The following is a 23,828-nucleotide window of genomic DNA, read 5'->3' as shown; positions in this document are numbered from 1 at the left end:
ACATGCTGCGTGTCCCTCTCCTTCCAGAAGTCCCTGGGTGCCAACATCGGCCCTCTCTCACCCGTCCCAGCTTTCTCAGGGCCAGGGCTCCCCGATCACACCGCCCTTTCTGTTTGTGATTGAAGGCAAAGGAAGCGGCCAGAATCTGGGAGCATCCGGAAAACATTTCGGAGTGACAGCCATGGGCTGAGCAGTTCCCTGACTGACTCTGCCTCCCCGGGGGTGGGGGCTGGCTGCCGCCCATCTTCCCAGCCCATCATGAGCCAGAGTCTCCCCAAGGAAGGGCCAGATAAGTGTTCCATCAGTGGGCATGGGAGCCTCAACTCCATCAGCCGCCATTCGTCCCTGAAGAATCGGCTGGACAGTCCACAGATCCGGAAAACGGTGACAGCAGGAAGGTCAAAGAGCTTCAATAACCATCGGCCTGTGGACCCTGAGGTTATTGCACAGGTAACTGGGGGCACCTGGACACGCTGCTGGTTTGCCCACGCTTGTCACTACTGCTTCATGAGCCCGCATCCGTTACGACGGGCCTTGAAACAGTGGAGTTCATCCGTCACCCACAGAGTTCAGAGGCTGCTGGACATCTGGGCCCGAAAAGGCAGCTTTCGAAGCAGTTTGTCTGTCTCTCTCTCTCCCCAAGAAGAAGATTTCAAGACAGAATAAAAGAATTCAGACTTCTTGTCATGCACAGGCTATCTGCAAGAGTGTTGTACTTTTTAAAGTGAATAGTTAGAGAATATTTTGATAGAGGCCACCCTGCCCAAGTTTCGGGTCTTGAGAGCCTGGTAGGCTTTGTGAAGCTGCCCAAGTGTTGAGGCTCAGACGTAGTTCTGGCCGTAATTTTTTTATCACCCTTCCCACCCCCATCTCCCATTTCCTGAGGCCGACCTCTGGTCCTTAGTGGGAGGCAGACGATCAGTCAACAATCTGCTCCTGGTCTTGTCGGCTTCAAACACTCCGCCGCGGGGGGCTCGGGTATCAGAAGGGTTTCCGGCCCACGTCTCCCGATGCAGTGGAGATGAGCTCCCTGGTTACGGGGCCCTCCTTCCACGTGTGTACCACACTGACGAGTCTCTGTTTTCCGTGAAATATTAGCGATCCAGCCCCACCTCTAAAAATCCGACTACCGGGGCCGCTCCAAGCAATTCATTCAGACGCCTCTCCCAACTCTATAATTTTCATTAGACCAGGTAGGAGCTGAGGGCTCCCTGTTGCCCTTTTACGTTTCCTCTGAGTTGAGGTTCTCCTCACCCTATCTTCCAGGGGGCAGTAGAGGCTGTGTATGGTCTCTCTTGGCTTACCTGTGATGCTCTGCTTAGGGAAGGTGTGCCTGGCCAGCACCGTAGTAAGCTACAGGCCTCAGATTTCTTGCTTTGCTAGCCCTCTATTTCTGTGCCTCTACTTCAGCTCTTGGCCGCGATCTGCCTTGCACCGTGGGAATCCTCCCAGCTGCCTCCTGAGCCAGGTGCTAATAGGAATGTTAGAATAGGTGCACAGCTGGTGCAGACTCTAGCTATAAAGCAGGACTGAGGAGGGAGATGGTGGAGTTCTTCCTGAGCATTTTGAAGGTTTGAGAACATCAGAGGGATGAGTGAAATTGAATTACTGTCAACAGAAAGCACAGATCGCCCCTAGGGTCAAGACGCCTTAACCAAGGCCTTTGCTTGGACCATGTCATCTTTCGATGTGAGCCTGATTCCAGGGGGGAACCCTGTGGCGGTCTGGGATTCCAGACACAGTGTGTGGAGAGGTTAGGAGCGGGGAGGGAGCTGGGAGGTCTCCCCGAGGGGCAGCTGGCTGTGGACAAAGGATCTTTGGTTCTATTATTTCCTGAAATCTGGGGTGTTCCGCTGTGAGTTGCTGGAGGTAGTTCGCCTGCGTGGGCTCTGGCTTCCCCTCCTGGTCACTCTTTGGTCCCCTCTCATGGTGACGGGTCGAAGGAAATGGCTTCCTCAAGTTGGGCACTCCAGTGGGGTGGGGTAGGGCACGGGGAGGTGTCCTGATGAATCTTCAAGGCCAGGGTACCTTTCTAAAGCCCTTGGCCCTTCTTAACTTTTGGCTTTGAAGTCCAAGAAAACAAATATCATACTTCATCCCTCCCACTTTGTAAAAAGTCGTTAATTATGCACAGTTTCAAATATATACAAAAGTGGAGAGAATTGGGTAGCAAATCCCTTGTAACCATGACCAAACTCCTGGCCACTCTTAGTTCATCTGTCTTTCCCCTTCCCGCTGGATCACCTGTCATTTCGCCCAGAAGTATTTCAGTGCCTTATCTCTAAAACTTGAGGACTCTATTTAAAATAACATCTCCGCCATTCTTTTCTAAAGGGGGAAAAAAATGTCATGATAATGAAAATCCCTTTTTTCTCCTACCCCAACATTCTGAGCATTGGTGTGTTCGAGGATTTTGGCCAAGTGAAATAACCTGGACATCTCCCTCCAGTTGCTTTCTTCATGATTTGGCCTGTGCCGTTGAAATAGGATTCCTGGGGACTTCTCCCGACATGTGCCTCACCTCCTCCTTTTTCCTATTTTGCAGGATATTGAGGCAACTATGAACTCTGCCCTGAATGAGCTGCGGGAGCTAGAGCGGCAGAGCAGTGTCAAGCACACCCCCGATGTGGTTCTGGACACCTTGGAGCCCCTCAAAACCTCCCCAGTAGTGGCCCCCACATCGGAGCCCTCCAGTCCCCTGCACACCCAGCTCCTCAAGGACCCTGAGCCCACCTTCCAGCGCAGTGCCAGTACTGCTGGGGACATCGCCTGCGCCTTCCGGCCCGTCAAGTCTATCAAGATGGCCGCCCCAGTCAAGCCGCCAGCCACGCGACCCAAGCCCACTGTCTTCCCCAAAACAAATGCCACTAGCCCTGGTGTCAACTCATCATCTTCCTCACAGTCCACTGACAAGTCTTGTACTGTCTGAGGGATGTAATTTAATTGTTCTAGACAAAGGGACTGGAGGGACTATTATTAAAAATCTTCCTATTTAACTAGCTTGGGGACTTCAGTTGAAAATTAGATTCTAAGTTGTTCTTGCAGGAATTAGCCTTCCCGTCACCCAAAACCTTGAGAATGAAGCCCTCGTTACCACCCCGCCCTGCCCTTCCCACCGCCCTCTGCTTCCCCCCGTTGTCGTAATCCAGCCAGCTGCAGTACATACTGTTCTAAGGTTAGCCAGAGTTAGAGTTTTCCATTATCAGGTCACTGTGAAATCTGGCAAGGCGAGTCATGAGGACACGGGCTCAAGTCTCTGTCCCCTTAGACACAGGGGATGCCTGACCAGATGGTTGGCTACCGACAGCCAGCTCTCAGTGGCATCTTGTTTTGGGTACTGATTATAGAGAACCATATATAGTCCATTCTTCGTTTTACACACACACACACACACCACAACACACGTTTTTCTAGTCTCTGGCATGTGTAGCCCTCTCCTGGTCTAGACCAGTCTCTTTGTAAGTTATTGTGGCAGTTCACACAACAGCCACCAGGGGTCTCTGTTTCCGTTACAAATCTTGTTCTGTCTGGGCCAGAGAACCTAGCCTTTGAAATCTCTCCATCATAAAAAACTGAGCAGGATGAGACCCGATCCTGTAATCTGTTTGGGGTTGGGGCTTTCTCTCTGTCTTCTCTCTATTGGTGTGAATTGGTCATTGGTGTTTGCTTTTGCTCTCCTCCATCCTCTAGAAATACAGCCCAATCTTTTTATAGAACTTCTAAAGTTTTTCTGAATGTATAGACATTTCTCGAGTTCCTGTCTTTGTCTCTGATGGACCATTTTCCATTTAAGACATTTTCCTGTATAATACAGTTTTATAGCTGATATCTTTTAGGGTAAAGAGTCTTTTGAGAGAGTTTATTGTGTTTATGGCAGGTTTGGAAAAGGTGAGAAATGGGCCCTTCTTCCTCACACTTACTTTGGACACTTAAGACAAAATTCATGATCCTATTCAAAAATTAAAATCAGCTTTGCTAGCCCCCAAATTGTTCCCGAGCGAAAACATATCCTAAGTTCTCCTCCCCCCCCCCCCACCCCACCCCCCAGTTTGGTTATTCTACAAGATCTCTCTTCAGGGACCAACAAGGGCTTGGAGAGCCCTGGTTAGATTAAAGAGAGACATTACTCCTTAAAACCTGTTTTCTTTTATCCAAATAAAGACAACCAAGAGAGCTTTGGCCCCATGGGCTCTAAGGTCTTCCCGAGGCTGGAATCTAACAAAATAGATAATTGGATGCTGAGTATGTTGGCCTTCCTTTGGCCTTTCTTCTGGTTCTTCTCCGAAAAGCAGAAATGGTATCTATCCTTGCATATTTTAATCTGGTCTCCAAACCTGGTGCCCCCGGTTCTGGCCCCCCTAGCTTCACGCTCTCCTAGCGGTACCAGGGCTGAGGACAGTCACACCCAGGTTCGTGAGTCTCAGACAGATACTTGAGCTAAAGCTAAAGCTCATTCCTCTTCTCTGTTTTCTGCTTTTAAAGCCACACTTTTAGCCTTATTTTCTATAGGTCAGGAGAGGTGGTGGGTTGCCATTCAGATAGGAAAATCTGAGTTTCCTTATGTTTAGCCTAGAAGATTCTTTTTGGACCAACATTTTGAAGTTGGCAGTTGGTGGTGCAGGAAGTGGTAGGATTTTCCTCATTCTGTGTGAAGGAGAGCTTTGTGGGAAATCGCTAATTATTGGAGAGATAACCTGCAACCCCAGGAAAACTATCCCAAGAGCTAGAAAGGAGAAATGAAGAGCTCCTTGAGTAAAGCGAGTCAGTCTGTGAGAGGTAACCCACGGTCCTCTGCATTCTTGGGTTTCGTTGCTGGGTTTCGTGGCCTGTCCTCGCCTATCACCTGGACTCACGCAGGTCTTAAGCCAACAGGGGCTTTGATAAAAAGCAAGGATCTGTTTCCTTGATGAGCATGGAACCCCCACCCTTCACTTTACATTCCTTTTTGATCCAACTGATCAGAATCGGTACCCATACCTGCCCTTTACCCCCTCCCTCCAGCACACCCCTGTCTGAGAAAGGAAGAGCGAAGCTTTCTTAATGGCAAAGCTTTGGGCCTGTTCTGTTGTTCCTGCCTGATTTCTCTTGCAGCCCTCGGACATGACTTGTGTCCACCATCCCCTTGGTCAGTGTCCATCTGATCTGCATCATGAACTAGACGGTGTGTGAGTGGCCACCTACGACCCCCAGCTCTGGGAGCCAAGTTGTCCTCCCCTCTCTGGTGCTCCTGACACCTGTGAGATGGACCTGTCCAGGGGACTAGGAACCCACGGAAGGAGCGTCCTCGGCAGAGCTCCTTGCGATCAACTGGAATTGAGGTTGTACACTGTGATGTTTACACCGAGAAGCCAAAAGGAGCTGGCCATCCAGGGCCTAGGGAGACCAGTCTTCCTCCGATCTGCTTGCCTAAACCAGCATGATGCTTCAGAGAGCCCCACTCTGCCCCTTGAGGCATGGATCCTTCTCTTGGCATGGACTCTGATGGGTCAGTCTTTGGGGAACAGAGGTGGGGTGGGGCCACCAGCATCCCAATTTGGAAAAGAGAGGAGTTTGCTGCCAGCAGCCTGGAAACTGGAAACACTGGTCTCAGCCAACCTCCTCAGGGCGCCCTGGTTTCTCCCCAAGGAGATGAGGAGAGATGAAGCCAGCAACAGGACGAACAGACCACTGGAAGGGCCAGCGTGTGTGTACTTCACGTGCATAAGGGAAGCTTAGATCTTCCAGGGCATTGCAATGTTATGGCGTCTGACTTGTATGTCACGTTTGTGTAAGATGGCATATTCTTTACAATAGTGTTGATAACTGGAATATTGTATGTATGCTTGGAGATGCTTTGTGTGAACCTGAGACTGTCACTCAACAGATGTTGGATTGGGGAAAATCCAAAGCACAACTTCGAAATAAAACACGTTTTTAGGTTTCGAGGCTGCCGTTTGTATCCCTTCTCCCCTCCCTGAAATCTCCAATCCAGGAGTCCAGCTGCCCAGGAGGGAATTTGATTCGTCTGTGCTGACAGAGCCCTGCCTGGCAACAGGAGAAATGCGTGAGCTCGGGAGCCAACCATCTTCTCCCTCCCAGCAAGCACAGCCAGGTGCATCTAGAATGTGGATTCCCGTCCTGCCGTCCCCACCCCACCCAGCCTTTCCATTTAGCCCTAAGAAGTTTTGTAGAAAGCCTCCCAGCTCATCACAGCGCAGTCTGTTGCCATGAGAACCATTTCCTCCCCAGAATCCACCTACCCTGGTTTCAGTGAGGAGGGTTCTCCATTCTATCGCTGGTCAGGTTTCCCCACTTGGAGGAGCGGGGCCTGTCAGGTGGCTTGTGGGTTTTGCCAGCCACAACCAAGAGTGACTGAAGGTTGTTGTATTTCTTCCCCGAGCAAAGCCCTGAATCATTCTGACCCTGGATGCCCCCTGCCTCTGGGAGAAGACCCGACCCATACGCTTGTGCTGCTGGTGTTGAGCACAGGGGTGGGGGCATTCTGGAAAAGCTTTCTCCCCTGTAGATTTTGATTCTAGCAGATCATCAGCTCAAGGGTGAAGTTATTCAAAGGTAACAATTTAAAATGCATCCTAGGGCCCACACTTATTTTTATTGGACTTATTCCAATACCAGAAGCCCCTGGGGAGGGAGCAAATCTCTCATCCAAGGGGATGCCCAGTGTTCAGGACTCCTACCCTGAGCCCTGGACACTTTCCATCTCTCCGGCCCGTCACCTCCGTCTGTCTCATGCCCTTCCAGCCTGTTGTCTCTCCTCCCCACCTCCCTCTTTTTAATAATAGAGCTACATTTGAGCTTATCTTGTTGGTCCCTTGGTCTTAGGTAAGTCAAGGTGAGGCTGTCCTGCCACCCTGTGCTCTGGGTGAGTTCTCCTGAGTGTGGGTGGTGACCTGTGAGATGGAGCTGGTTTCTAAGCTGTGAGCGGAGGACCAAGGAGCCTCTTCAGAGAGCCCAAAAGGCAAAGGTGGGCCATTTGGGGTGGTGCCCTAATTCATTTTATATATTCTGATGGGAGCTTGGTGGCAGCTAGTGACCATGAACACAGTTGAAAACAGACCCATTCCACCCAGAGAGAGACCAAAAAAAGGAGACCAGGTGGGTATGAATTTAGGAAATGGCCTTAATGATTATCTACTCTAAATGTTGGTCTCAATAGGTATATGAAGCTTCTTTTTACTCTGGGGTTAGCAACTCTGGCATATTACATGTGCCAAAGACTCATTCATCAGTCAGTCAACAAACGCTGAGCCTCTCAGTGTGTCAAGCCTTGTTGTAAAGTATTGAACCGGAGAAACAGATAATGGAGTTTTCTGTCCAGTTTGAGGGAGAACAGATAAAGAGGCCAAGTGTTACTCCGAAAATGAAACAATGTGATAGGTAGTTAGTGCCTGGCTAAGGAGTAGTACAGCCAATCAAGGTTTCTGCAGGGCCTGGGAGAGTTAGTTGACCGCTCGACACCCAAGTAGAAATATCACACAGACTCCTGAATACGTGAAGGTGGGGTTTTAGGGACAGATGATGCCTGCAAAGAAACTTGGGACCTATTTTATTATGGATATACTCAAACTACGAGGTTCCCAGGGAGAGCATGTAAATGGAAAAAAAGTAGATCCCAATAATTAGAAACCCAGTAGAGAAGAAGTAGCTGGCAAAGAAGACGGATAGAGGGAGCAAGTGACAGTTCGGTGACTGGGAAAGCACAGTGTCACAGACGCCAAGTGAAGGGCGTGTGTCAATGGGAAGGGAGGCTTGGCTGCCCAAGGCCAGCTGGAGTGGCAGTCGTTCTGCGGTGACCCGGAGCTCATCCCGTAGATGGGACATGGGTCAGAGTAGAGTGGGTTGGGCAGCCACTGGGAAGGGAAGGCGGAGTCAGGAAGTCTTGGCAACTCATGTCAAGGTGCTGTTGTAAATGGGAGCATCAAGAGGGAGGCAGGGACCAGGTTTCTGGTTTTGTTTGTTTGTTTGTTTTTGCACGGGCATCTCTGAGGCATGTTTGCTCAAGAACAGGATCCAGTAGGATGAGAAGAAGGAATGCGCCGGAGAGGGTGAGTCACAGAGGACAAATGTCAGGGCTGGCCGTGGCCGCGAGAAAAGGCGCTTCCATCTCACTGGAGGGAAGGCAGCGTGACGCAAGGCAGGCAGTGGATGTGGGGGCGAGAAGATGAAGGGGCTCCCTTTCGATTGCTTCTTGTGTTTCAGTGAAGCTTAACGCAAAGGCTTCAGCTGAGGGTAGGAGAGACTGGTGAGCAGGAGGCTTGGAGAGTCCAGAGAACGAGTGAAGTATTCTTCCATACCCAGAAAGACAGCACCCGGTGGCACAGGGTTCACTTTTTCTCGGTGGCTTGGTGCTGCTCCCATGGCTTCTCTCCCCACTACTTGGGGGAGGAGAGTCCGATCCGGCCGCGGAGGCCCTCTTTCCTCACCCAAAGCTCATGGCGGGAGCTGACCGACGAGGGTGGCAAGAAGCGGGGCTCTGAGGCCTCGTCGCTCAGCCCTTCATCAGTGTTGGCACACGGTGAGTACACACTGCCGTCCCCTCCCACGTGCCCTCCCGCCCTCATCCTTCTTTCCTTTAGGGAGCTGGGCAGGGGAGGCGGCTGTGACAGGCTCAAGCCATGCAGGGGCAGAGAAAGCAACAAATATTTACATCAACTCGATGAGGAAGGTTGGGTGACGTCAAGACCCAGTAGGATGGGAAGAAGGAACGTGCGAGAGAGGGGGAATGACGGCACAGATGGAAGGTTGGCCATGGCAGGTGGCGCGGGGCATGTGTTGGAGGGAGGGCTCCGACCTCTGGGACCGTGAAGCCCCTGCCCCTCCCACTACACACTCGGACTCCCTTTGTAGAGGGTAGAGGTGAGCTTTTTCCCTGACAGCTGCTGAGCTGCTGTCAAAGACCCCTGTCTTCCCACCTCTGGTCCTTGTCCTACCTTCCAACTGCCACTTGTGTTTCTATGACTCCTCAGAGCCACTCAAGAAAATGTGCTGTGGCCTCTTACAGACTTCCTCCCACCTCCTGCGCCTCTCCACCGATGAAACACGGGCCGTGCTGCCCCACTGGGACCAGAGTTTGTCCACACAGAAGATGTGACCTCATGGAGGATGCTGTGACAAGGAAATCTGTCACTACACAGGGCTTCAGTTCACCTCCCATCCCCCACTTTCCCCCCTTCTCTAGCCTTACCATATGTGGTGTCCCCAGAAAGTCACCCTATCCTCACCTCTCTGTGCCCCTGCACCTGTTTCCACCGCCTGGAATGCGTTACCTCCAACCCCCAGTTCTCTGCCTCATTCCCTTCCCTCCAAAGTCTGGTCAAGCAAGCATGCTTTCTCCTCGCAAGGCCTTCCTGACCACGCCCTCTCTGCTGCCCCCCTTTTGTGCCAGGTTCACCAGATCACCAGCTGACATGTGTATCTCAGAGCATTCACCATGCGTGCCGAACCCTCACACTTGGGGAGAAGCCTGGGTCTCACCTGCGTGCCCTCATCACACAGTGCCACAGCTTCCCACTAGGGAAGGTCCCACACGACCGACCGTTGCTTAAGACACTGGGCAAGACAGACTGGGCTTGCCGGAGAGAGAAGAGTAGGGTGCTGGCAAGGACTGATCAAGTTCATCAGGAAAAAAATGGGTAGACTTTTAAGGATAGGCTGGCTTAATGTTGCAAACCTCTGGCTTAAAACAACAAAGGTTGGTTTCTCATCAGAGGTACATGTCCCGTATGGGCCAGCAGGGGGCTCTGCTCATGACAGTCACTCAGGGGACCCAGAGGGAGCAGACACCAAGTCTAACAGAATCAGGGTCAGGGGGCAGGCGGTGGGGGTGGGATTCTTGCATCAGCAATGAAAGGCTTCGGTTGGCCCCACCTCGTCAGAGGATGCCAAGAGCAATTCTCCCACATGCCAGGCAGGCTGTGAATCTGGAACGGAGAGCCAGAGAGGGTCTTGGAACATTTCTCCTGGTTCTGCAGTGAACCAGCAGGGCAGGGCCTCCGGGGCAGGCCCGGCAGCAGTGCCTCTGGCTGCGGGGTTATCAGCAGGTGTATCTATCTGAGCACCCAGGCGGTTCTCAGCTGGGCTCCTGTTCTGGTGTCACTGTGCTAGGGGTGTGACTGCCAGAGGAAACCACCAGGTGTGGCCATGGGAAAGTCCCTGCAACATTCTATAGAAACATGGAATTTCCTGGTTTTAACCATTTCTTATCCAACTGCCATCTTGGAGTCGACCAGAACGTTGCAGACCTCTCCAGTCTCCTAGGAAATTTGATGGAGGGCATTGAATCTTGACTGGGACATTGACACACCTATGTTCCAGCCCCAGCAGTGTCTGAAGACCGTGGGCAAATTTGTAAAGGTGTGTGGGCTTCCATGCCTTCGAAGTTGGTAAAGCGCTTTCCAGTTTCCCTGGCATTTGTATACCTATTGTTCCGAGCGAGCAGTCGTCCACACAACCAATGGAGTAAATGTTACTAACCTTGAATGAAGAAACCGGGAAGGGATGTGGGCTGTGCTCGAGGTCACCCTGGAGGGCATAACATGGGTTCCAGTGTTTGCTCTTGGGCCTCTGCAGGCTCACTGGGAAGATGAGTCAGACCCGACTTCTGGAGTGGCTAGGCACAGGTCCTAGACCTCCCTGGGGCTCAGGGGTGTGGGGACTCTGTCTTCCCAGGCTAACTTGCCCAACCGGCTCCGTGAACTCTGGGCCGGGTCCTGGAGCTCCCTGCTCCCGCAAATGGCACATGCCCAGAGGGCACCCTGCGGCCACCACCACTGCCCAGCCTCGGTTTCAGGCCTCTCTGTGCCTCAGACTCCGGTCCTGCCACCTCCACTTGGGAGCTCAGAGCATCCTTTCCCCTTCCTGCCGGGGGTGGCTGCAGCCCAGCTGCCTCTGTCCCTTTAAGAGAGAGAAAGAACCAAATCAGGAAGTGTGAGAGAGCAGGGCCGGCTGGCTCGGAGCTGAGCAGTGTCCCCTTGCAGGGAGCTGGAGAGGACACTATCTGCCCCCCACCCACGCCCCCGCCCTCCCAGCTCCAGGGGTGGCGCAAGGCCCCCCACCCCCACAGCTGGCCCAGCCTCGGGGGTCCCCGGGGGGGCCGTGGCCACCAGGATGTTATGCGCACAGCCTGTGGATGACAGTGCGTGCTGAAAGCTCAGTGGGTGCCACGCTCTTCCACAAGCCTACAAACCACCACCGCAGCTGAGATGGGGTGAGTGTGCCGAGTCCGCAGGGGCCGCTGGACCGGGGCAGCCGCAGGGCAGCACTCAGTGGAGTGCAGGGGTGCTGCCACGTAGCCAGAGGCTCTCCCAGCCCCGTGGTGCCTCCCCGGTTCTCTCTGCCGCTTCTGGGGTCCCCCGGCAGTGCCCTGCATGCCCTCTCCGGCGGTCACCTTTGTAAAGGACTGCTTGGAGTCCAGAGCGAGAGGCAGGGAGAGCTGTGGCACGGGGGAGAGCTGCCACCTGCCTCCCCCGATCCCTTTCTGGGCTCTACTTCCCAACACCGGCCGCCCCTGTTCGGCTTCTGCCTCCATACTTTTCTCCTGTCTGGCTCCTGGCGCCTGCCCTCACCCAACCTGGGGTCTTTCTCCCTGACCCAAGTCCCAGGAGTGGGGAGGAAAGTCTCTCGGAGCTGCTGGGGAAATGGGCTGGAAACCCCCAGCCCTGTGGGGGAGGGTGACAAACAGGAAAGGGTTAAAGGGCTGGGGCTGGTGGCCTTTGACGGTGGCTGAGAATCACATAGCACCGAGGGGTGCCTCTCATCCGCCCTCCTCTTTCCGGTGTAGCTCAGCTCCTGGACTTGCCACAGACAGTAAACATAACAGACGCTCGCCCCGGAGAGTCTCTGGCTGATCCACAGCGGCTCAGAGCACTGGGTAAGTGCGTTTGGCCGCAGTAGTCCCCAGGAGGACGACAGACCGAGTGCAGACAGTGGGTGGGGCAATGGGCGCCCAGGCTCCACCACCCACCCTCATTCATCCAACCAACTCCGAAGGACAGCAGCCTTGCCCTGCACCTGAGGGGTTGGGGGGGGGGGGGCGGTGCGAGTGCACACTCAGCCAACCAAATGCACCACCCATCAGCTCCTAGGCACAGCCCTGGCAGGACCAGGAGCAGAGCCCAGGACGCGCCGCCCTTCCAGGGCTCTGCCTTTTGCACAACACTGTGCATTCCCTCGGTCTTCAGCTGCACCTTGCCGCAGCACCAGGGCCCATGTTGGGGACCAGGCCTGGGGAGGATTATGAAGGTAGTGAAATCTGCCACCCACCAGCTCCCCAGACTGGACCCCTTGGCCTTGCTTTTCGTGTGCTCTGTCAGGCTTCACATCCCCAGATCTGCCGGCATCATGATTTTTCCTCAGCCTCCAGGGTGAGGGGGTAAGGAATTTACCTGATCAGTTCATTCAAGCTGATGAGCTAATATATTGTCTCTCTGTATCTCCGTTGCCTTTGCAAAATGCACACACTAGGTACCTTTTCTGAATCTAGGAACTGGCCACTGAGTCTCTTGAAGTGGCCTCTTGCTCAAGGAATTGCATTTTTTAAAAGATTATAGAGAGAAGGCTCAAAGAAAGCTAAGGAACTGTGGGATTCCAGGCATGGTGACCCTAGGGTTGAGAACTGATCAGATGTTACAAGAGGAAGGAACCCTGTCCAGACCAGCCTTATTAGAGAGTATTTAAGAGGTAGTGGCCCTTCTCATGTTCCTTCTCCCAGTCATCCCGTTAAGACCAGACCTGAGCCTATTTTTCAGAGAATTTGAGTTTAATTTCTGAGCCTGCACTCCCTGGCCCCAGTTGCTTTATAGGAACTGGCCTTGAAAGCACAGGACGGGGGCAGAGATGGGGAATGGAGCTGGAGAGGGTTTCAGATGGTCCCCGGGGCTCCTGAGCCCTTGGATTTGCTGGTATCTTGCCGCCTCCCCACCCCCTTCCCACGCACACATGCGCGCATCCTCACACACACTGCCGGCAGCAGGATGTGTCGTTCCTCTCCAGAGCGGCGCTGACCTGGCCACACTGGCCGCCTGTTAGCTCACAGCAGCAGGAAGTGGTGGGCCCAGGCGAGTGGGTGGAGAAGGGCTCCAGGCTCATGTTGCAATCCTGGAGATTTGTGGTGGTGTGGTTGACGCTGCCTGACCTGGGGCCCTTCCTTCAAGCACTATTTCTGCTTCCTGGGACAATCCCAGGCCTGGATGTCAAAACCCCAGAATTCTCAGTGCCTGGGAGAGGTGACAGAGAAAAAGGTTCGTCTCTGCAGAATGGCCCATCTGGGGAGGTGGCGGGAGAAGATGGGGAGTGAGGACAAGTAGAGTGCCCTGTGGTGGGACAGGCGCAGGCTGAGGCCTGAGGGCTGAGGGCCCCGGGGTGGCGGGGGGGAGGGGGGCTGTACTTCTTTTCGGAGAAGTTCCTCTCTGTGCTTCACGTTTCCTCCATTCCCCGCCCCCCCATCACCCCCGGAATGGCCACACGGAACCCTTTGTGGGATGGTCTTGGGCACAGCCACCCAAAAGGCCACCAGTGTCCACCCCAGTTCAGGAATGGAATGCTCGACCCCTGCATGTTCTTTTTCTAGGCAGAAGGCGGCCAGCCAGCCGGGGGCAGGAGATGCAGAGCACTGTCAATTACCTATGGCACACTGACGACCTGCTGGGGCAGGGGGCCACTGCCAGTGTGTACAAGGCCCGAAACAAGGTAGGACACGGCCCTGGCCAGGCCCCCGCATCCGTGAAGTTCTTGACCCCGTCAGCACCTTGTTGGGCAGCAGGGCAGAGGCCTCTGGACTTTGTCCTGCATGCTCTGGAGCCGGGGGCTTTGGCAAGAGGTGTGGGGAGCTGAAAAGGGCTCCTTAGGGATTAGGAGCTTGCGTCAAGCACATTTTGGGACTGGAGAGAAAGAGAGGAAGATACAAAGCCATCATCCCGGGGAAGTGGCAGCAAATCTAGGAGTAGCAGAGGTGGGAAGTAGGACTTGTTTGGATTTGCCCTGCCTTTGTCGCAGCGCTGTACTGACTGTATGAGACACATGACACCGTCCTGTCTCAAGAGGTGAAGTCAGACAGAACAGGTTCCAATCCCAACTCTGCTAACTGGCACCAGGGAGTGGTAGCTGCCATTGTGGTTGTTGCCAACAGAAACGGTAATAGTAACAACAGACCATCCCCTGCAGGCTATCTGGTGCGCCAAGCCCTTGTCCCCAACTAGAGCTGGACCTGCTTCATTCCCTCTGGGTTGAGGAAGGAGCTGGGTGGGAGCTGGGAGCCCCCACCCCCAACCAGGCTGCCTTTGCTCATCTCTGGTCTCAGGCAGGTCTGGGGAAGCTACATGGAGGGCTGGGGGCGGGTGTGCTCCCCTGGGCAGGGGTGGGACTTACATTACCCGCCCCCCCCCCCCTCCATGGCAGAAATCCGGGGAGCTGGTTGCTGTGAAGGTCTTCAACACCGCCAGCTACCTGCGACCCCGCGAGGTGCAGGTGAGGGAGTTTGATGTCCTTCGAAAGCTGAACCACCAGAACATCGTCAAGCTCTTTGCGGTGGAGGAGACGGTGGGTCCAGTGCTTGGTCAGAGGGAGGTGGTCTTGTCCTTGACCCACACAGGCTGGAAAGATTCAGGTCACAGAATCATGGAGATGTGGTCACATGCTTGTCAGCAGGTCAGCCAGAGAGGCAACCTGTAGGGTGGAGTAAGGAATGTGGGGTGGGATGTGCAGGGGAAAGTGAGGGTGGGTGGTAGGGCCTAATCAAAGAGGGCTTCCTGGAAAAGGTAATCTTGGGCTCAGGTGTGTGGGGTCACTGTAAGGCCAAGGAGGGAAGGGGTATCTAGAAGCTGGTCCCCTAGAAGGGGGACCCAGAAACTGGGACCTAGAGAAGGGGGGTTTTTGGCTCTAGGCTGAGTCACCCCCTCTTGAGAAAGCTTGTTCCTCACACAGCGATGGAAGGGGACATTTGCCTTCTTCCCCAAGCTTCCCTGTCTCCGTCCCACCCACAGGGGGGCAGCCGGCAGAAGGTGCTGGTGATGGAGTACTGCTCCGGTGGGAGCCTGCTGAGCGTGCTCGAAAGCCCCGAGAACGCCTTCGGGCTGCCGGAGGATGAGTTTCTGGTGGTGCTGCGCTGTGTGGGTGAGCCCCTCCTTGACCCCCCACCGGGAAGTCTCCCCCCTCTTTCCCTCCTCCCCACTCAGACCAGCCCCAGGCCCAGCCCTCAGGGGAAGGCGATGTCCCAGAGGGTCTGGCATTTCTGAAAAAAGTAGCCAAACAGAGAAGACATTCTGTCCCTAAGAGGCTCTCCGTTCACAGGCCAGGACAGACTCTGTCCGGTGTCCAGGACAGACACTGATGAATGGACAGAATCCAAGTACAGTACAACTTTGGATTGCGAGTGACCTGTTCTGCGAGTGTTCCGCAAGACAAGCAAACATTTCTAATACATTTTAACTTGATACAGGAGCGACATCTTGCAATACGAGTGGCACGGATGCCAGATGTCACATGATCACAACTGAGCCAATGGTTCTCGAAATTTGCTTGGATATACAAATGCTTTGAATTACAAGCATGTTTCCGGAACGAATTATGCTTGCCAACCCCAACATTTTTACTATATCTGATTCCTGCTAATCAGCAGTCTAAAACTCTAGCCTAAAAACAATTCCTTTTTTTTTTTTAACGTTTATTCATTTTTGAGACAGAGGGAGACAGAGTATGAACGGGGGAAGGTCAGAGAGAGAGGGAGACAAAGAATCTGAAACAGGCTCCAGGCTCTGAGCTGTCAGCACAGGGCCCGACGCGGGGCTGGAACTCACGGACCGCGAGATCATGACCTGAGCCGAAGTCGGATGCCCAACCGACTGAGCCACCCAGGCGCCCCACTAGCCTAAAAACAATTCTTAAAGCAGGTTGTCCACCAGAGTTCATAGCAGTGTTATTCACAACAGCCGTGAGAAGAAAACAACCCACACGTCATGGACAGATGGATGCACAAACAAAATAGGGTATATACACATAATGGGGCACTATTCAGCCTTAGAAAGGAATGAAATTCTGACACATGCTATATGTGGATGAACCTAGAAGACACTGCTAAGTGAAGTTAGTCACAGTCAAATCCATAGGGACAGAAAGTCAAATGGCATGTGGCGGGGGCAGGGGGAGGAATGCAGAGTGATTGTTTAATAGGTAGAGTGTCTATTTGGGACATTAGCAAAGCTGTGGAGATGGACAGTGGTGATGGTCACACAACAGTGTGAATGGACTTAATGCCACGGGGTTTTTACACTTAAAATGATTAAAATGCTAAATTTTATGCTAGGTATATTTTATTACAATTTTTAACTTTTTGAGAGAGTGTGATCAAGGGAGGGCAGAGAGAGAAAGAGAGAGGAGGAGACACAGAATCTGAAGCAGGCTCCAGGCTCTGAGCTGTCAGCACAGAGCCCAACACAGGGCTCGAACCCATGAGTTGTGAGATCATGACCTGAGCCAAAGTCAGACACTTAACCGACTGAGCCACCCAGGCACCCCTATTACAATTTTTAAAAATAAATCAGACAAGAAGGGGGATGCCATCTTTGGGGAGGCAGAGACACCATCCTTCTTAATTTCTTAGGGAATCCCAGTGGAAGCTCAGCACCCGTGTCTTTGGGCTCCCCGCCTTTGCCCTGTGCCCATGTCTGTCCTGCTTTTCCTGTGGCTCTGTCAGCCCATGCGAACTCTCTATCTGGACCCAAGGGCGTCCTTCCCCCCAAAAGAAGCCCCACACACTGAGCTGTTCCTGGCCAGAGAGCTAGCAGCCCTCCCTCCGTCCCCAGTGGCCGGCATGAACCACCTGCGGGAAAACAGCATTGTCCACCGCGACATCAAGCCTGGAAACATCATGCGCCTCATGGGGGAGGAGGGGCAGAGCATCTATAAGCTGACGGACTTCGGGGCCGCCCGGGAGCTGGATGACGATGAGAAGTTTGTCTCTGTCTATGGCACTGAGGAGTACCTGGTGAGTCGGGTGTTGAATAGGGGCTCTGTTCAATCCCCCTGTGTGGGGCAGGGTATCTGTCACCCCTGCACCCCAACCAGAAGGATTTATTCTGTTCTCTAAGATAGAAAAGGTGATGCTGCACCCTGCCTGGGCCTCCCTGCCCAAGTGTCCCTGCCCGGGCCCCTCTGGCCGGGCCCCCCTGCCCCAGGCCTCCCTTGTGCAATTAGTTCCTTGATGTGATCCTCACCTAGGATGGGGCACTACTGATCACCACTTTCCCCAGGGCAGAGAGTGGGCACATGGAAATGCTCTGGATGGGCTAACTCCACACCAATGTGGGTTGTTTTTTTTTTTTAAGTTTATTTTTTTTTCAATATATGAAATTTATTGTCAAATTGGTTTCCATACAACACCCAGTGCTCATCCCAAAAGGTGCCCTCCTCAATACCCATCACCCACCCTCCCCTCCCTCCCACCCCCCATCAACCCTCAGTTTGTTCTCAGTTTTTAAGAGTCTCTTATGTTTTGGCTCTCTCCCACTCTAACCTCTTTTTTTTTTTTTCCTTCCCCTCCCCCATGGGTTTCTGTTAAGTTTCTCAGGATCCACATAAGAGTGAACACATATGGTATCTGTCTTTCTCTGTATGGCTTATTTCACTTAGCATCACACTCTCCAGTTCCATCCACGTTGCTACAAAGGGCCATATTTCGTTCTTTCTCATTGCCATGTAGTACTCCATTGTGTATATAAACCACAATTTCTTTATCCATTCATCAGTTGATGGACATTTAGGCTCTTCCCATAATTTGGCTATTGTTGAGAGTGCTGCTATAAACATTGGGGTACAAGTGCCCCTATGCATCAGTACTCCTGTATCCCTTGGGTAAATTCCTAGCAGTGCTATGGCTGGGTCATAGGGTAGGTCTATTTTTAATTTTCTGAGGAACCTCCACACTGCTTTCCAGAGTGGCTGCACCAATTTGCATTCCCACCAACAGTGCAAGAGGGTTCCTGTTTCTCCACATCCTCTCCAGCATCTATAGTCTCCTGATTTGTTCATTTTGGTCAGAGACTGGCGTGAGGTGATATCTGAGTGTGGTTTTGATTTGTATTTCCCTGATAAGGAGCGATGTTGAGCATCTTTTCATGTGCCTGTTGGCCATCCGGATGTCTTCTTTAGAGAAGTGTCTATTCATGTTTTCTGCCCATTTCTTCACTGGGTTATTTGTTTTTCGGGTGTGGAGTTTAGTGAGCTCTTTATAGATTTTGGATACTAGCCCTTTGTCTGATATGTCATTTGCAAATATCTTTTCCCATTCCATTGGTTGCCTTTTAGTTTTGTTGGTTGTTTCCTTTGCTGTGCAGAAGCTTTTTATCTTCATAAGGTCCCAGTAATTCATTTTTGCTTTTAATTCCCTTGCCTTTGGGGATGTGTCGAGTAAGAGATTGCTACGGCTGAGGTCAGAGAGGTCTTTTCCTGCTTTCTCCTCTAGGGTTTTGATGGTTTCCTGTCTCACATTCAGGTCCTTTATCCATTTTGAGTTTATTTTTGTGAATGGTGTGAGAAAGTGGTCTAGTTTCAACCTTCTGCATGTTGCTGTCCAGTTCTCCCAGCACCATTTGTTAAAGAGACTGTCTTTTTTCCATTGGATGTTCTTTCCTGCTTTGTCAAAGATGAGTTGGCCATACGTTCGTCGGTCTAACTCTGGGGTTTCTATTCTATTCCATTGGTCTATGTGTCTGTTTTTGTGCCAATACCATGCTGTCTTGATGATGACAGCTTTGTAGTAGAGGCTAAAGTCTGGGATTGTGATGCCTCCTGCTTTGGTCTTCTTCTTCAAAATTACTTTGGCTATTCGGGGCCTTTTGTGGTTCCATATGAATTTTAGGATTGCTTGTTGTAGTTTCGAGAAGAATGCTGGTGCAATTTTGATTGGGATTGCATTGAATGTGTAGATAGCTTTGGGTAGTATTGACATTTTGACAATATTTATTCTTCCAATCCATGAGCAGGAAATGTCTTTCCATTTCTTTATATCTTCTTCAATTACCTTCATAAGCTTTCTATAGTTTTCAGCATACAGATCTGTTACATCTTTGGTTAGGTTTATTCCTAGGTATTTTATGCTTCTTGGTGCCATTGTGAATGGGATCAGTTTCTTTATTTGTCTTTCTGTTGCTTCATTGTTAGTGTATAAGAATGCAACTGGTTTCTGTACATTGATTTTGTATCCTGCAACTTTGCTGAATTCATGTATCAGTTCTAGCAGACTTCTGGTGGAGTCTATTGGATTTTCCATGTATAATATCATGTCATCTGCAAAAAGCGAAAGCTTGACTTCATCTTTGCCAATTTTGATGCCTTTGATTTCCTTTTGTTGTCTGATTGCTGATGCTAGAACTTCCAGCACTATGTTAAACAACAGCGGTGAGAATGGGCATCCCTGTCATGTTCCTGATCTCAGGGAAAAAGCTGTCAGTTTTTCCCCATTGAGGATGATGTTAGCTGTGGGCTTTTCATAAATGGCTTTTATGATGTTTAAGTATGTTCCTTCTATCCTGACTTTCTCAAGGGTTTTTATTAAGAAAGCATGCTGAATTTTGTCAAAGGCCTTTTCTGCATCGATTGACAGGATCATATGGTTCTTATCTTTTCTTTTATTAATGTGATGTATCACGCTGATTGATTTGCGAATGTTGAACCAGCCCTGCATCCCAGGAATGAATCCCACTTGATCATGGTGAATAATTCTTTTTATATGCTGTTGAATTCGATTTGCTAGTATCTTATTGAGAATTTTTGCATCCATATTCATCAGGGATATTGGCCTGTAGTTCTCTTTTTTTACTGGGTCTCTGTCTGATTTAGGAATCAAAGTAATACTGGCTTCATAGAGTGAGTCTGGAAGTTTTCCTTCCCTTTCCATTTCTTGGAATAGCTTGAGAAGGATAGGTAGTATCTCTGCTTTAAACGTCTGGTAGAACTCCCCTGGGAAGCCATCTAGTCCTGGACTCTTATTTGTTGGGAGATTTTTGATAACCGATTCGATTTCTTCACTGGTTATGGGTCTGTTCAAGCTTTCTATTTCCTCCTGATTGAGTTTTGGAAGAGTGTGGGTGTTTAGGAATTTGTCCATTTCTTCCAGGTTGTCCAACTTGATTGGCATATAATTTTTCATAGTATTCCCTGATAATTGTTTGTATCTCTGAGGGATTGGTTGTAATAATTCCATTTTCATTCATGATTTTATCTATTTGGGTCATCTCCCTTTTCTTTGTGAAAGCCTGGCTAGAGGTTTGTCAATTTTGTTAATTTTTTCAAAAAACCAACTCTTGGCTTCATTGGTCTTATTTATTTATTTTGAGAGAGAGAATCCCAAGCAGGCTCCGGTGTCAGTGCAGAGCCCAATATAGGCCTTGAACTCATGAACTGTGAGATCATAACCTGAGCCGAAACCAAGAATTGGATGCTTAACTAACTGAGTCACCCAGGTGCCCCCATACACATTTTTGAAATGACAAAGGAGATGGTTCTGATAGTTCTGTTTTCACCAAAGGTGGTGGAAGGAGGTCTGATGGATGGGGGCTCCAGCCCTTGCCCACCCACGTCTCCGTGGCTGCCCTCTCATTCTCCCTTTCGCAGCACCCTGACATGTACGAACGGGCAGTGCTTCGCAAGCCCCAGCAGAAGACATTTGGGGTGACTGTGGATCTCTGGAGCATTGGGGTAACCCTGTACCACGCAGCCACCGGCAGCCTGCCCTTCGTCCCCTTCGGTGGACCACGGCGCAACAAGGAGATGATGTACGGTGGGCCATGGACAGGGAATGAGAAGGGACGGGCCCTGGACCTTCCTCCATTGGTCCCTGCTGTATCTCCTACTCCACCTCTCACTCTGTGGTCCTCCTCTGGGCCACCCCCACCCAGGCTCCTTTCCGATCCTCTGTTACCAGCCAATGAAACAGGAAGCTGAGCCCGCCCTGACTGATGGGAGATGATCACGGTCCCTCAGCTCAGTGCTTCCCTTTAGCCTCCCTCCATGAGTGGCTCCCCCATCTCAGCAGAGGCTCCAAAGCTTGTGGAACCTGCCAGGGGCAAAGGTGGGGCAAGGACCCAGGCCCTGATCCCTTGTGGGAGGCCTTCCCAGGTTTCCTGCCGGCTGCTCCAGAAGTAGCTTCAGTCGGTGGCTGCTCCCACTGAGGGCACTGCTCAGAGCAGAAGAGGTTTAAGGTAGATTCGTGGGAAGGTCGAAACACCCACCCTCAGCTCAGGGGTCCAGCTGTGTGGAACCTGGATTAGGTTAGGGCAAGGGGAAGGAGATCGACAGGCGGGGGCTGTCAGGGAAGGCGGGACTTTGAAGGGAGGGGAGGGTCTGTGAAGTGGAGCACAGCGAGGACAGAGGTGCCGAGGCCGGCCAGATCGGGGGATGTGCAGTAAGGGGGTGGAGGAAGTGGACAGTGGAAAGGGGCCGAGAGCCTGACTGGGAATCTTGTTGGCTGAGGGCCAGGACTCTCAAATTCCGTTTCCAAGCTAATTCGGAGTGGCTGACTATTGGGAACCAACGCTCCGAGCCCTCCACACTGAGTTTGCCATCCCGTGAAGTGTGATGGGCCAGGAGCCCCGCTGACCTGGTCCTGCCTCGCCCCAGGTACCGGATCACCACGGAGAAGCCGGCCGGGGCCATCGCAGGCACTCAGAGGCGGGAGAATGGGCCCCTGGAGTGGAGTTACACCCTCCCCATCACCTGCCGGCTGTCCATGTGAGTGGGGCCCTGCAGGAGGGGCAGACAGACTGGAGTCTGGGCTGGTGTCACCTACCCCTGCTGAGAGTCCTGCCCTACCTCGGAGGCCCCTGGCATGCAGTCAGCTGGGGCATATGACTTTCCACCTCACTGTTTCCATCCTCATGCCGGAATGGGTTCTTCCAGCTCTTCCTCCCCATCCCACCCTGCCCCACCGCCTTGGTCCTAGCTCTTGGGGACATTCTCAGGGAATGCCCTATTACCTACTCCAAGAGGACAAGTCTGGGACCTGGGCCCTCCTGACCGTCTGCGTGTCCTGGGGCACAGGGGGCTGCAGAGCCAGCTGGTGCCCATCCTGGCCAACATCCTGGAGGTGGAGCAGGCCAAGTGCTGGGGCTTCGACCAGTTCTTTGCGGAGACCAGTGACATCCTGCAGCGAGTTGTTGTCCATGTCTTCTCCCTGTCCCAGGCGGTCCTGCACCACGTCTACATCCACGCCCACAACACGTGAGTAAGCAACGGAGGCCCGAGAACCTTCTCCACCCAAGCGGAAGGGTGTATCCCAGGTGGCATTGTGTGGGCTATTTAGATAGGAGAGCTTCTGGGTCCAATCCTAGTTTGGAAAATACTAGTTCCACAAAGTTAAAGTAAAACGGTTCTTCCTTGCTGTTAGACTCCACAGATTCAACAATCTCTACGATGGTAATGTGCATTAGAAATCTGAGGGGTACCTGTGTGCATGTGTGCATGCGTGTGTGCGTGTGTTGGCAATGTGTTTTGCAAAAGTACTGCTCATGGAACCCTTTGTTTCTGGAGCATTTTATAGGACTAGGTGAATTTTACTGGGAGGGTTACAGGAAAGGGGTGTAAAGGTAGAGGCTGGGTATTGGAGCTCCTGTGTTCTGTTCCCACTGTCTCCATCCACCCTAAGACATGAGCTCCAACCTTTGTCTCTCCACCCTTGATAAGAGAGGAAGTCACCCGGTCCCTCCCTTTGAAAAGCTGACCTTCTCCATGGATATGGACTTAGCTGGGGTTTGGGTCCCCTGGACCCCTACCCTGACTACTGACACTTCCTACCCTCCCCCTTTCCCCCTAACTCCCTTGTGTGTTTAGGGTAGCCATCTTTCTGGAAGCCGTGTACAAGCAGACCAGTGTGGCCCCCCAGCATCAGGAGTACCTCTTTGAGGGTCATGTCTGTGTCCTTGAGCCCAGCCTCTCAGCGCAGCACATCGCCCACACGACAGCAAGCAGCCCCCTGACCCTATTCAGCATGGCCAGCGAGACCCCCAAGGGGCTGGCCTTCAGGGACCGTGAGTAGGGCCACTCAGGCTGGCTCTTCTTTGCTACGAGGGGCAGGGGTTTACGATCCAAGGTATCGATTAATGTTTCTGTGGGTGTTTCCTTGCACCCCAAGGGTGCAGAAGGCAGATTTGGCCTCTAATTCTACACCATGTGACTAAAATGCCATGCGACTCAGGCAGGTGGCTTGACCTCCCTCCCTGGGCTTCGCAGTGGCCACGGAGCTGTGAAAGAAACTTCAGTCGAAACAGGGGGATCTGGATTTAATGTTTCCACAATCTCTGCAATCGGTGGGAAGGCCTCAGATAGTTTGGGTTGGAGGAAGCAGGAGTCCAAGGTGATGGAGAGAAGGAAAGGTGGTCAGGGGCCCAGAGCTTTGTCTTCCAAGTTCTAGAAAAAGTATCATTCCTTCTCATTTGAATGATGCTGGTCCCATCCTCCTCAGAGTCTCCAATGCTGGAAAGGAGAATTAACCTTGAGACTCCTGGGCATGGGGGTGGTTTTAGCCCATCTTCTGGCTGTTTCTGGGACCTTGGATGTAAGGCTGCAGTTCTGCAAAGAGGACATAAGGGGGCAGTGAGAGACTGCACTTGTAAAGGAGCACATAAAGTGCATTTATTCAGGGTTGTGGGGGGGGGCTCTGTGTGAGGTGGGAAGCTAGAGATGGAAGAGGGGGTGGGGGTGGATGTGCGTGGTGAATGAGGAAAGAGGAACTTAGGATTCGTCCAGACCCCCTCAGACAGGGCCTTTGTCTGCAGCCGCTCAGGACATCCCCAAGTTCTTCCCCAAAGTGGATCTGCAGGCAGATTACAGCACTGCCAAGG

General features: G+C 52.1%; 2 protein-coding genes across 19 annotated transcripts in view; both read left to right on the top strand.

Annotated features, from left to right (window-relative positions):
* The window catches only part of SRGAP2 (SLIT-ROBO Rho GTPase activating protein 2), a 232,785-nt gene extending 226,860 nt beyond the window's left edge, over positions 1–5,925 (top strand). For 6 of the 8 annotated variants that reach the window (XM_015069962.3, XM_015069964.3, XM_015069963.3 and 3 more), the window contains 2 exons: positions 126–450; positions 2,546–5,925. In XM_015069962.3, coding sequence (XP_014925448.2) covers positions 126–450; positions 2,546–2,929 — 709 coding nt within the window. In that variant the 3' untranslated portion in view covers positions 2,930–5,925. Of the gene's footprint in view, positions 1–125; positions 451–1,098; positions 1,194–2,545 lie in introns of all 8 variants that reach the window. The other 2 variants (XM_053209187.1, XM_027074903.2) reach the window with 1 other exon arrangement.
* Positions 5,926–7,916: 1,991 nt separating this feature from the next.
* The window catches only part of IKBKE (inhibitor of nuclear factor kappa B kinase subunit epsilon), a 32,212-nt gene continuing 16,300 nt past the window's right edge, over positions 7,917–23,828 (top strand). For 2 of the 11 annotated variants that reach the window (XR_008293050.1, XM_053209191.1), the window contains exons 1-13: positions 7,918–8,045; positions 8,577–8,741; positions 9,002–11,206; positions 11,780–11,869; positions 13,568–13,686; positions 14,395–14,643; positions 14,979–15,108; positions 16,797–16,978; positions 20,605–20,765; positions 21,610–21,720; positions 22,030–22,209; positions 22,819–23,015; positions 23,763–23,827. Coding sequence is in view for 9 of the 11 variants with exons in the window: in XM_053209191.1 (XP_053065166.1) it covers positions 13,600–13,686; positions 14,395–14,643; positions 14,979–15,108; positions 16,797–16,978; positions 20,605–20,765; positions 21,610–21,720; positions 22,030–22,209; positions 22,819–23,015; positions 23,763–23,827 (1,362 nt within the window). In the remaining 2 variants the exon portion in view is untranslated. Of the gene's footprint in view, positions 8,046–8,576; positions 8,742–9,001; positions 11,207–11,779; positions 11,870–13,567; positions 13,687–14,160; positions 14,297–14,394; positions 14,644–14,978; positions 15,109–16,796; positions 16,979–20,604; positions 20,766–21,609; positions 21,721–22,029; positions 22,210–22,818; positions 23,016–23,762; position 23,828 lie in introns of those variants that run through there. The other 9 variants (XR_003425713.2, XM_027074906.2, XM_053209192.1 and 6 more) reach the window with 8 other exon arrangements.

Source organism: Acinonyx jubatus, chromosome E4, assembly GCF_027475565.1.
Source record: "Acinonyx jubatus isolate Ajub_Pintada_27869175 chromosome E4, VMU_Ajub_asm_v1.0, whole genome shotgun sequence".
NCBI classification, from domain to species: Eukaryota; Metazoa; Chordata; class Mammalia; order Carnivora; family Felidae; genus Acinonyx; species Acinonyx jubatus.
The sequence above is the reverse complement of the archived record's forward strand: the minus strand, read 5'-3'. Positions and strand labels throughout refer to the sequence as shown.